This window comes from Cibotium barometz, chromosome 47, assembly GCF_041138505.1.
Source record: "Cibotium barometz isolate CiBa-2024 chromosome 47, ASM4113850v1, whole genome shotgun sequence".
NCBI classification, from domain to species: domain Eukaryota; kingdom Viridiplantae; phylum Streptophyta; class Polypodiopsida; order Cyatheales; family Cibotiaceae; genus Cibotium; species Cibotium barometz.
Genome location: NC_141092.1, coordinates 2,408,518 through 2,420,877, shown reverse-complemented (window position 1 = coordinate 2,420,877; position 12,360 = coordinate 2,408,518). Strand labels below are relative to the sequence as shown.

The following is a 12,360-nucleotide window of genomic DNA, read 5'->3' as shown; positions in this document are numbered from 1 at the left end:
GGTTGTCATCCATGGTGGAAAGATGCACCACCACTGCCTTGTATTGCAGAAGGCCTTCACGTGTATTTGGGAAGCTTACCTAAAATACACAGAGAACTTGATGTAAGCAGTAAACATACAACCAGAATAACTTTTTGAAAATACACAAAAAACTTAATGTAAAATAGACATTAAGTTTAGTAAACATACACGGAGAAGAACTTTTTGAAGATACACAAAAAACTTTGATAAAGCTTATATAAAATACACAGAAAACTTAATATAAGCAGTAAATGTGCACAAAGAAAAACTTTTTGAAATTACACAAAAAAATTAATGTAAGCTACATAGAAAACTTAATGTAAGAAAACTTAATATAAGTAGTAAATATACATAGAGAAAAACTTTCTGAAATACACTGAAAACTTAATGTAAGCAGTAAGAAGATACACAGTAAACTTATTGTAATAAGCAGTAAGAAGATACACAGTAAACTTAATGTAAGCAGTAATAACAAGATACACAGTAAACTTAATGCAAGGAGTCAGTAAACTTAATGTAAGCAGTAATAAGAAGATACACAATAAACTTAATGTAAGCACACAGAGAAGAGTTTTTGGTAGCATAGAGAGAGAGAGAGAGAGAGAGAGAGAGAGAGAAAGTGTGTGCGCGCACATGCACGTGTGTGTGTGTGTGTGTGTGTGTGTGTGTGCAAGTTGGCATACCTGAATGTCTTGGACCTCCCTCTTTCTTTTGCTTTGGCCCTCCCTCTTTAGGACCTTGGCCTTTCCTTTGTTGTAGCTTGGGGCATCTTTTCCTGCTTTTCGACTTGTTTTTCCTTTGCTAGAGCTTGAGCTTTTCCTGGTAGGCCATCGCTTCTTGGTAGGGCATCGCTTCCTGCCTTTCCTGTCCTTGAGCTTTCTTGTTCACCATCATCTTCTTGAGTCAATATGTGCAATGCTGTAAGTGCAAATCCCTGCTCCCCTTTCAAAACTGCGTTCCCTAATTGATTACTTCCATCTTTGAAGTAAACATCCACAAGACCTACACAGCACAAAAGCCTTCTGTACAAGCTTTCATTAAAGTGTTCCGATCTCTTCTGTTGTAATGCGATTTTTAACTTTAGTGCTTGTAGAGGCGTCAGAAGTTCTGGAGCCAAGGGATCGATATCACTATCTACGCATGCTGTCAACAAGTCTAGGTCAAAGCCTTGAGCTTGTAAACAGAGTCAAGGATGCTGCTATTGAAGCCTCAGCCAAGGTTATCTGAGTTGCCATAAGGGCAAGCGCAAGGTTGGCGTATTCTCTCTCTCTAACATTATCTAACATGAAAAATAATTAATTTATAAAAAAAACATGAGTTTTAAGAAAATATTATTGAAGGGCTACAAAGAAATGTGCGTGCTTTTCCTTATAAATGTGCATGCGGCTTAGAACTCTCTCTCTCTCTCTCTCTCTCTCTCTCTCTCTCTCCAACATTGGAGAGAGCATCTCTCTCACTGTGTAGCAATGGTGAAGCCATCTTTCTCTCTCTCTCTTTTTTAGTATTTCAGTATTTCAGCATTTTAGTTCAGTTTTTTAGTCTTTTTTAGTGCCATCAAGCTGGAACTAGCCATCTATGAAAGCTCCTACCTTGAGAGAAAAATATCCGTTTTATAAGCTTTCTGGCCCAAGCTCACATCGAGATAATCTAGCTCCGATCGATTCCACTTAGGAAGCACCTCACTTTCGTGGTAGGTTCCTAAGTGGATGAACGCCTTGCAGCTCCCCTCATTAGGAAGAGGATGCACTACTAGAGCTCCTGATGCCCCACCGAACGAGGCATAATCAGCAAAAGCTTGACCTTTTGCTATGTCAACACGTCACCGCACCCTGTGCATACCATGGGAGATCCTCACCACCAGAGGGATTGTGAGAAATGTGTACCTGCTCTCGTTTTCCTATTGGAAACGAGAGCAGAAATACTTTGTCAGCTTCCTGCAACGACTGATATGGGGGCCACGAACGCAATGTGTAATTGGTTTGAAATTGAGGCAGTAGTGGGTCTATTGCTGCCCGCAAAAGAGCTAGGTCGTCATCCGTGGTGGAGAGATGCACCACCACTGCCTTGTACTGGGGGAGAAGGCCTTCACATGTATTTGGGAAGCTTACCTAAAATACACAGAGAACTTGATGTAAGCAGTAAACATAAACAGAGAATAACTTTTTGAAAATAGATAAAAAACTTAATGTAAAATACACATTAAGTTTAGTAAACATACACAGAGAAGAACTTTTTGAAGATACACAAAAAAACTTAATTAAAAATTATCTAAAATACACAGAAAACTTAATATATGCAGTAAATGTGCACAAAGAAAAACTTTTCGAAAATACACAAAAATAAATGTAAGCTACATAGAAAACTTAATGTAAGCAAACTTAATATAAGCACTAAACGTACATAGAGAAAAACTTTCTGAAATACACTGAAAACTTAATGTAAGCAGTAAGAAGATACACAGTAAACTTATTGTAAGTGGTAAGAAGATACACAGTAAACTTAATGTAAGCAGTAAGAAGATACACAGTAAACTTAATGTAAGCACACAGAGAAGAATTTCTGGTAGCATAGAGAGAGAGAGTGTGTGTGCGCACACACGTGTGTGTGTGTGTGTGTGCAAGTTGGCATACCTGAATGTCTTGGACCTCCCTCTTGCTTTCGCTTTGGACCTCCCTCTTTAGGAGTTTGGCTTTTCCTTTATTGTAGCTTGGGGCATCATTTCCAGCTCTTCGACTTGTTTTTCCTTTGCTAGAGCTTGGGCTTCCTGGTAGGCCATCGCTTCTTGGTAGGGCATCGTTTCCTGCTTTTCCTGTCCTTGAGCTTTCTTCTTCACCATCATCTTCTTGAGTCAATATGTGCAATGCTGTAAGTGCAAATCCCTGCTCCCCTATCAAAACTGCGTTCCCTAATTGATTACTTCCATATTCGAAGTAAACATCTACAAGACCTACACAGCACAAAAGCCTTCTGTACAAGCTTTCATTAAACTGTTCCGATCTCTTCTGCCGTAATGCGATTTTGAGCTTTAGTGCTTGTAGAGGTGCCATAAGGGAAGGGGCAAGGTTGGCGTGCCTCGTTTTCTACCTCTCCTCCCAAGAAATCTATGGTAAACACAAGTTCGAACCCTGCGAAGTTTGAACCCTGCGATGTTCTCTCTCTCTAACATTATCTAACATGAAAAATAATTAATTAAAAAAAAACAAATGAGCTTTTAAAAAATATTATTAAAGGGCTACAAAGATATGTGGGTGCTTTTCCTTATAAATGTGCATGCGGATTAGAACTCTCTCTCTCTCTCTCTCTCTCTCTCTCTCTCTCTCTCTCTCTCTCTCATTGGAGAGAGCATTTCTCTCGCTGTGTGCAACAACGGTGAAGCCATCTTTCTCTCTCTCTCTCTCTTTTAGTATTTCAGTATTTCAGCATTTCAATTCAGTTTTTTAATCTTTTTTAGCGCCATCAGGCTGAACGCAGCCGTCTATGAAAGCTCCTACCTTGAGAGAAAAATATCCGTTATAAGCTTTCTGGCCCAAGCGCACATTGAGATTATCTAGCTCCGATCGATTCCACTTAGGAAGCACCTCACTTTCGTGGTAGGTTCCTAAGTGGATGAACGCCTTGTAGCTCCCCTCATTAGGAAAAGGATGCACTACTAGAGCTCCTGATGCCCCACCGAACAAGGAATAATCAGTGAAAGCTTCACCTTTTGCTGTGTCAACACAAGTCCCCGCACTATGTGCATACCATGGGAGATCCTCGCCACCAGAGGAATTGTGAGAAATGGGTACCTCCTCTCGTTTTCCTACTCGAAACGAGAGCAAAAATACTTTGTCAGCTTCCTGCGATGACTGATATGGGGGCCACGAATGCAATGTGTGAATGGTTTGAAATTCAGGTGGTAGTGTCTACTGCCCACAAAAGAGCTAGGTCGTCATCCATGGTGGAAAGATGCACCACCACTACCTTGTACCGCAGAAGGCCTTCACGTGTATTTGCAAACCTTACCTAAAATACACAGAGAACTTGATGTAAGCAGTAAACATACACAGAGAATAACTTTTTGAAAATACACAAAAAATTTAATGTGAAATACACATTAAGTTTAGTAAACATACACAGAGAAGAACTTTTGGAAGATACACAAAAAACTTAATTAAAGCTTATCTAAAATACACAGAAAACTTAATATAAGCAGTAAATATACACAAAGAAAAACTTAATATAAGCAGTAAATGTAAGCTACATAGAAAACTTAATGTAAGCAAACTTAATATAAGCAATAAACGTACATAGAGAAAAACTTTCTGAAATACACTGAAAACTTAATGTAAGCAGTAAATGTGCACAAAGAAAAACTTAATATAAGCAGTAAAAGAAGATACACAGTAAACTTATTGTAAGCAGTAAGAAGATGCACAGTAAACTTAATGTAAGCAGTAAGAAGATACACAGTAAACTTAATGTAAGCAGTAATAAGAAGATACACAATAAACTTAATGTAAGCAGTAATAAGAAGATACACAATAAACGTAATGTAAGCACACAGAGAAGAATATTTGGTAGCATAGAGAGAAAGAGAGAGAGAGAGTGTCTGTGCCACGTACGCACGTGTGTGTGTGTGTGTGTGTGCAAGTTGGCATACCTTAATGTCTTGGACCTCCCTCTTTCTTTTGCTTTGGACCTCCCTCTTTAGGACTTTGGCTTTTCCTTTGTTGTAGCTTGGGGCATCATTTCCTGCTTTTCGACTTGTTTTTCCTTTGCTAGAGCTTGGGCTTCGTGGTAGGCCATCGCTTCTTGGTAGGGCATTGCTTCCTGCTTTTCCTATCCTTGAGCTTTCTTGTTCACCATCATCTTCTTGAGTTAATATGTGCAATGCTATAAGTGCATATCCTTGCTCCCCTATCAAAACTGCGTTCCCTAATTGATTACTTCCATCTTTGAAGTAAACATCCACAAGACCTACACAGCACAAAAGCCTTCTGTACAAGCTTTCATTAAACTATTCAGATCTCTTCTGCCGTAATGCGATTTTGAGCTTTAGTGCTTGTAGAGGCGTCAAAAGTTCTGGAGCCAAGCGATCGATATCACTATCTACGCATGTTGTCAACAAGTCTAAGTCAAAGCCTTGAGCTTGTAAATAGAGTCAAGGATGCTGCTACTAAAGCCTCAGCCAAGGTTATCTGAGTTGCCATAAGGGCAAGCGCAAGGTTGGCGTGCCTTGTTTTCTACCCCTCCTCCCCAGAAATCTATGGTAAAAACAAGTTCGAACGCTGCGAAGTTTGAACCCTACGATGTTCTCTCTCTCTCTCTCTCTAACATTATCTAACAAATAATTAATTTAAAAAAAACATATGAGTTTTGAGAAAATATTATTGAAGGGCTACAAAGAAATGTGGGTGCTTTTCCTTATAAATGTGCATGCGGATTAGAACTCTCTCTCTCTCTCTCTCAATCTCTCTCTCTCTCTCTCCAGCATTGGAGAGAGCATCTCTCTCACTGTGCAACAATGGTGAAGCCATCTTTCTCTCTCCCTCTTTTTTAGTATTTCAGTATTTCAGCATTTCAATTCAGTTTTTTTGTCTTTTTTAGCGCCATCAAGGTGCAAGCAGCCATCTATGAAAGCTCCTATCTTGAGAGAAAAATATCCGTTATAAGCTTTCTCGCTCAAGCTCACATTGAGATTATCGAGCTCCGACCGATTCCACTTAGGAAGCACCTCACTCTCGTGGTAGGTTCCTAAGTGGATGAATGCCTTGTAGCTCCCCTTATTATGAAGATGATGCAATACTAGAGCTCCTGATGCCCCACCGAACGAAGAATAATCAGTCAAAGCTTGAACTTTTGCTGTGTCAACACAAGTCACCGCACTATGTGCATACCATGGGAGATTCCCACCACCAGAGGGATTGTGAGAAATGTGTACCTCTCGTTTTCCTACTGGAAACGAGAGCAAAAATACTTTGTCAGCTTCCTGTGATGTGAATGATACGGAGGCCACGAACGCAATGTGTGAATGGTTTGAAATTGAGGCGGTAGTGGGTCTACTGCCCGCAAAAGAGCTAGGTCGTCATCCATGGTGGAAAGATGCACCACCACTGCCTTGTACTGCAGAAGGCCTTCACGTGTATTTGGGAACCTTACCTAAAATACACAGAGAACTTGATGTAAGTAGTTACCATACACAGAGAATAACTTTTTGAAAATACACAAAAAACTTAATGCTGTAAACAGAGTCAAGGATACTGCTACTACTGAAGCCTCAGCCAAGGTTATCTGAGTTGCCATAAGGGCAAGCGCAAGGTTGGCGTGCCTTGTTTTCTACCCCTCCTCCCCAGGAATCTATGGTAAAAACAAGTTCGAACCCTACGAAGTTTGAACCTTGCGATGTTCTCTCTCTCTAACGTTATCTAGCATGAAAAATAATTAATTTATGTAAAAAAAGATATGAGTTTCGAGAAAATATTATTGAAGGGCTACAAGGAAATGTGCATGCTTTTCCTTATAAATGTGCATGCGGATTAGAACTCTCTCTCTCTCTCTCTCTCTCTCTCTCTCTCTCTCTCCAGCATTGGAGAGAGCATCTCTCTCGCTGTGCAGCAATGGTGAAGCCATCTTTCTCTCTCTGTCTTTTTTAGTATTTCAGCATTTCAGTTCAATTTTTTAGTATTTTTTAGCGCCATCGGGCTGAAAGCAGCCGTCTATGAAATCTCCTACCTTGAGGGAAAATTATTCGTTATAAGCTTTCTGGCCCAAGCTCACATTGAGATTATCTAGCTCCGACTGATTCCACTAACAACACCATATTGGGGAATATGGGAATTTCCCACAAGTTTGGGACACGTGGTCAAAATTTTGGATTAACCATAACTTGAACACCACTAATCCAAAATGAGCGCTTTATAGCTCTTTAGATTCCATTTTTCAAGCACTTTCCAATGATAGGTCATAGGATAGGGTTTTGAGAAACTTACAAACATATTATCCATGTCCTCTTTTTTTAAGTATTCAAAAATGGGAATTGAAAAATTCCCAAATTCACTAATATGGTGTTTAACGAAGCACCTCACTGTCCTGGTAGGTTCCTAAGTGGATGAACGCCTTGTAGGTCCCCTCAATAGGAAGCACCTTACTTTCCTGGTAGGTTCCTAAGTGGTTCCTAAGTGGATGAACGCCTTGTAGGTCCCATGAATAGGAAGAGGATGCACTACTAGAGCTCCTGATGTCCCAATGAACGAAGAATAATCAACGAAAGCTTGATCTTTTGCTGTGTCAACACAAGTCACCGCACCCTAAGCATACCATGGGAGATCCTCACCACCAGAGGGATTGTGAGAAATGCATACCTGCTCTCCTTTTCCTGCTGGAGAGGAGAGCAGAAATAATTTGTCACCTTCCTGCGACCGACTGATATGGGGGCCACGAACGCAACGTGTGAATGATTTGAAATTGAGGGGGTAGTGGGTCTACTACCCTCCGCAAAAAAGAGCTAGGTCGTCATCCGTGGTGGAAAGATGCATCACTACCTTGTACTGTAGAAGGCTTTCACGTGTATTTGGGAAGCTTACCTAAAATACACAGAGAACTTGATGTAAGCAGTAAACATACACACAGAATAACTTTTTGAAAATACACAAAAAACTTAATGTAAAATACACATTAAGTTTAGTAAACATACACAAAGAAGAACTTTCTGAAGATACACAAAAAACTTAATTAAAGCTTATCTAAAATACACAAAAAACTTAATATAAGTAGTAAATGTGCACAAAGAAAAAAATTTTGAAATTACACAGAAAAATTAATGTAAGCTACATAGAAAACTTAATGTAAGCAAACTCAATATAAGTAGTAAACGTACATAGAGAAAAACTTTTTGAAATATTCTAAAAACTTAATGTAAGCAGTAAGAAGATACACAGTAAACCTAATATAAGCACACAGAGAAGAATTTTTGGTAGCATAGAGAGAGAGAGGGAGAGAGAGAGAGAGAGTGTGTGTGTGTGTGTGTGTGCGCGCACACGTGTGTGTGTCTGTGTGTGTGTGTGCAAGTTGGCATACCTGAATCTCTTGGACCTCCCTCTTTCTTTTGCTTTGGATCTCCCTCTTCTTTAGGACTTTGACTTTTCCTTTATTGTAGCTTGGGACATCATTTCCTACTTTTCGACTTGTTTTTCCTTTGCTAGAGCTTGGGCTTCCTGGTAGGGCATCGCTTCCTGCTTTTCCTGTCCTTGAGCTTTCTTGTTCACCATCATATTCTTGAGTCAATATGTGCAATGCTGTAAGTGCAAATCCCTGCTCCTCTATCAAAACTGCGTTACCTAATTGATTACTTCCATCTTTGAAGTAAACATCCATAAGATCTACACAACACAAAAGCCTTCTGTACAAGTTTTCATTAAACTGTTCCGATCTCTTCTACCACCGTAATGCAATTTTGAGCTTTAGTGCTTGTAGAGGCATGAGAAGTTCTGGAGCCAAGTGATCGATATCACTATCTACGCATGCTCTCAACAAGTCTAGGTCAAAGCCTTGAGCTTGTAATAGAGTCAAGGATGCTGCTATTGAAGCCTCAGCCAACGTTATCTGAGTTGCCATAAGGGCAAGCGCAAGGTTGGTGTGCCTTGTTTTCTGCCCCTCCTCCCAAGTAGCTTCCAAGTTTCATTGCCCGGAAACAAGGCGCGGACAATGAACTTGGTAAGCAAAGCATGACACTGCATCTCTGGATCAATAATGCCAAGGCCCCCCTCTGCAATGGGCCGGATAATCGTCTCCCAACGGACTCTAGCTCTAGTGTCAACAGTGCCATCGTGGCCACTCCATAAGAAGTTGCGAATCAGGCGGCGAACCTATCGCATCACTCCCGTAAGAAGCATCCAGCAGGAAGCAATGTACCAAACAGATGCCAACAGTACCTGATTGGCCATCACAAGGACCCGCCCTGCAAGAGACAAGTGCTGGGAAGACCAGTGTGGCAGAGCTTCCTGCAAAGTGACTGCAAAACCGACGCAAACTGCTGTTGGGGAGTGATATCCAGCCCAACCTGAAAACCCAGATAGCGACAAGACTGACCTCGCTGCAACCATGTTAACCCCTCTGCCACACCCCAAGTCGGAACATCCTCTGAGCCAACCAGCATACCATATGACTTGTGCCAGTTAATGCGAGCACCACTGGCCATTCAATAAACATCGACAACTGAACGCGTCACATCAAGGACTACAATGGCATAACGAACCATAAGCAAAGTATCATCAGCATACTCCTGATCAATCAGGTCTCGCTCGCCTGTAAGTGGCAAGGTGACTCCCTGTATATCTCTCTGCCGGGCATGAAGAAAGTCAGAAAGTGCCTCTCCCACACATAAGTACAAAAAGACTGCAAGGGAGCATCCCTCTCTCACAGAGTGAGAGATGTCAAAAGATCCGCCAACAAAACCCCCAATAGTCACTGCACTGGCTACTGATCTGTAAAGTGCGGACACACCAGTGATCCACTGTTGCGGAAACCCCATGCGAGCAAGAGTACCCTCTAGGAAGGACCAATCCACCCTATCGTATGCTTTCTCAAAATCAAGAAAAAGCAATGCTAGGGGAGTGCCAGTAGACCGAGCGCACTCCACCACCTGATGGTAGCAAAAGATATTATCCAGGATACATCTGTCCTGGATAAAAGCAGTCTGTGATCCATGAATGATGTCTGGAAGAAAGAGCCTCACTCGCACTGCCAGCATGGTAGCTAATATCTTATATACCGTAGGAAGGAGAGTAATGGGACGCCACTATCGCAGGAGCATGCCATCCCCCCCTTAGGTATAAGAGATATGAGCCCAAAGCAAAGAGGTTGAGGCATGGTCCCAGAATCATAAATCTCCTGAAGCCCTCTAAGCAAGGGCCCTGAAACTGCGTCCCAACGAGTAATGAAGAACTGTCTAGTGAGACCATCATCCCCCGGGCAAGAAGCAGAGTCTAGAGCCTCGATCGCCTAACGTAACTCTTGGACTGTGAACAAAGAGCAAAGGGAACGAGCCATGTCAGCAGTGACTGAGCGTCGCATGTGGGACCATACAGTAGCTCTGGCCGCCTGAATGTCATCTCTCTCTCTCTCTCTCTCTCTCTCTCTCTCTCTCCAGAATTGGACAGAGCATCTCTCTCGCTTTGCAGCAATGGTGAAGTCATCTTTCTCTCTCTCTCTCTCTTTTAGTATTTCACTATTTCAGCATTTCAATTCAGTTTTTTAGTCTTTTTTAGCGCCATCAAGCTGGAACCAGCCGTCTATGAAAGCTCCTACCTTGAGAGAAAAATATCCGTTTTATAAGCTTCTGGCCCAAGCTCAGATTGAGATTATCTAGCTCCGATCGATTCCACTTAGAAAGCACCTCACTTTAGTGGTAGATTCCTAAGTGGATGAACGCCTTGTAGCTCCCCTCATTAGGAAGAGGATGCACTACTAGAGCTCCTGATGCCCCACCGAACGAGGCATAATCAACGAAAGCTTGACCTTTTGCTGTGTCAACACGTCACCGCACCCTGTGCATACCATGGGAGATCCTCAACACCAAAGGGATTGTGAGAAATGTGTACCTGCTCTCATTTTCCTATTGGAAACGAGAGCAAATATACTTTGTCAGCTTCCTGCAAAAACAACTGATATGGGGGCCACGAACGCAATGTGTAATTGGTTTGAAATTGAGGCAGTAGTGGGTCTACTGCCCGCAAAAGAGCTAGGTCGTCATCCATGGCGGAAAGATGCACCACCACTGCCTTGTACTGCAGAAGGCCTTCACATGTATTGGGGAAGCTTACCTAAAATACACAGAGAACTTGATGTAAGCAGTAAACATAAACAGAGAATAACTTTTTGAAAATACACAAAAAACTTAATGTAAAATACACATTAAGTTTAGTAAACATACACAGAGAAGAACTTTTTGAAATACACAGAAAACTTAATATAAGCAGTAAATGTGCACCAAGAAAAACTTTTTGAAAATACACAGAAAAATAAATGTAAGCTACATAGAAAACTTAATGTGAGCAAACTTAATATAAGCAGTAAACGTACATAGAGAAAAACTTTCTGAAATACACTGAAAACTTAATGTAAGCAGTAAGAAGATACACAGTAAACTTATTGTAAGCGGTAAGAAGATACACAGTAAACTTAATGTAAGCAATAAGAAGATACACAGTAAACTTAATGTAAGCAGTAATAAGAAGATACACAGTAAAACTTAATGTAAGCACACAGAGAAGAATTTTTGGTAGCATAGAGAGAGAGGGTGTGTGTGCGCGCACACACATGTGTGTGTGTGTGTGGTTGTGCAAGCTGGCATACCTGAATGTCTTGGATCTCCCTCTTTCTTTTGCTTTGCACCTCCCTCTTTAGGACTTTGGAAATTTCCTTTGTTGTAGCTTGGGGCATCATTTCTTGCTTTTTGACTTGTTTTTCCTTTGCTAGAGCTTGGGCTTCCTGGTAGGCCATCGCTTCTTGGTAGGGCATCGCTTCCTGCTTTTCCTATCCTTGAGCTTTCTTGTTCACCATCATCTTATTGAGTCAATATGTGCAATGCTGTAAGTGCAAATCCCTGCTCCCCTATCAAAACTGCGTTCCCTAATTGATTACTTCCATATTTGAAGTAAACATCCACAAGACCTACACAGCACAAAAGCCTTCTGTACAAGCTTTCATTAAACTGTTCCGATCTCTTTTGCCGTAATGCGATTTTGAGTTTTAGTGCTTGTAGAGGTGTCAGAAGTTCTAGAGCCAAGCGATCGATATCACTATCTACGCAAGCTGTCAACAAGTCTAGGTCAAAGCCTTGAGCTTGTAAACAGAGTCAAAGATGCTGCTACTGAAGCCTCAGCCAAGGTTATCTAAGTTGCCATAAGGGCAAGCGCAAGGTTGGCGTGCCTTGTTTTCTGCCCTCCTCCCTAGGAATCTATGGTAAAAACAAGTTTGAACCCTGCGATGTTCTCTCTCTCTAACATTATCTAACATGAAAAATAATTAATTAAAAAAAACATATGAGTTATGAGAAAATATTATTAAAGGGCAACAAAGAAATGTGGGTGCTTTTCCTTATAAATGTGCATGCAGATCAGAGCTCTCTCTCTCTCTCTCTCTCTCTCTCTCTCTCTCTCTCTCTCCAACATTGGAGAGAGCATCTCTCTCGCTGTGCAGCAATGGTGAAGCCATCTTACTCTCTCTCTCTCTTTTTTAGTATTTCAATATTTCAGCATTTTAGTTCAGTTTTTAAGTCTTTTTTAGCGCCATCAGGCTGAAAGCAGTCGTCTATGAAAGCTCCTACCTTGAGAGAAAAATATCCGTTAAGCTTTCTGGCCC

The 12,360-nt window shown here is 41.3% G+C and overlaps 1 protein-coding gene across 2 annotated transcripts in view; it reads right to left on the bottom strand.

Annotated features, from left to right (window-relative positions):
- Positions 1-5,485: 5,485 nt before the first annotated feature.
- LOC147611266 (uncharacterized) overlaps positions 5,486-12,360 on the bottom strand; it is a 45,748-nt gene continuing 38,873 nt past the window's right edge. The window contains exon 4 of one of the 2 annotated variants that reach the window (XM_086784329.1): positions 5,486-6,159. In XM_086784329.1, coding sequence (XP_086640455.1) covers positions 6,156-6,159 — 4 coding nt within the window. In that variant the 3' untranslated portion in view covers positions 5,486-6,155. Of the gene's footprint in view, positions 6,160-9,971; positions 10,821-12,360 lie in introns of those variants that run through there. The other variant, XM_086784327.1, reaches the window with a different exon arrangement.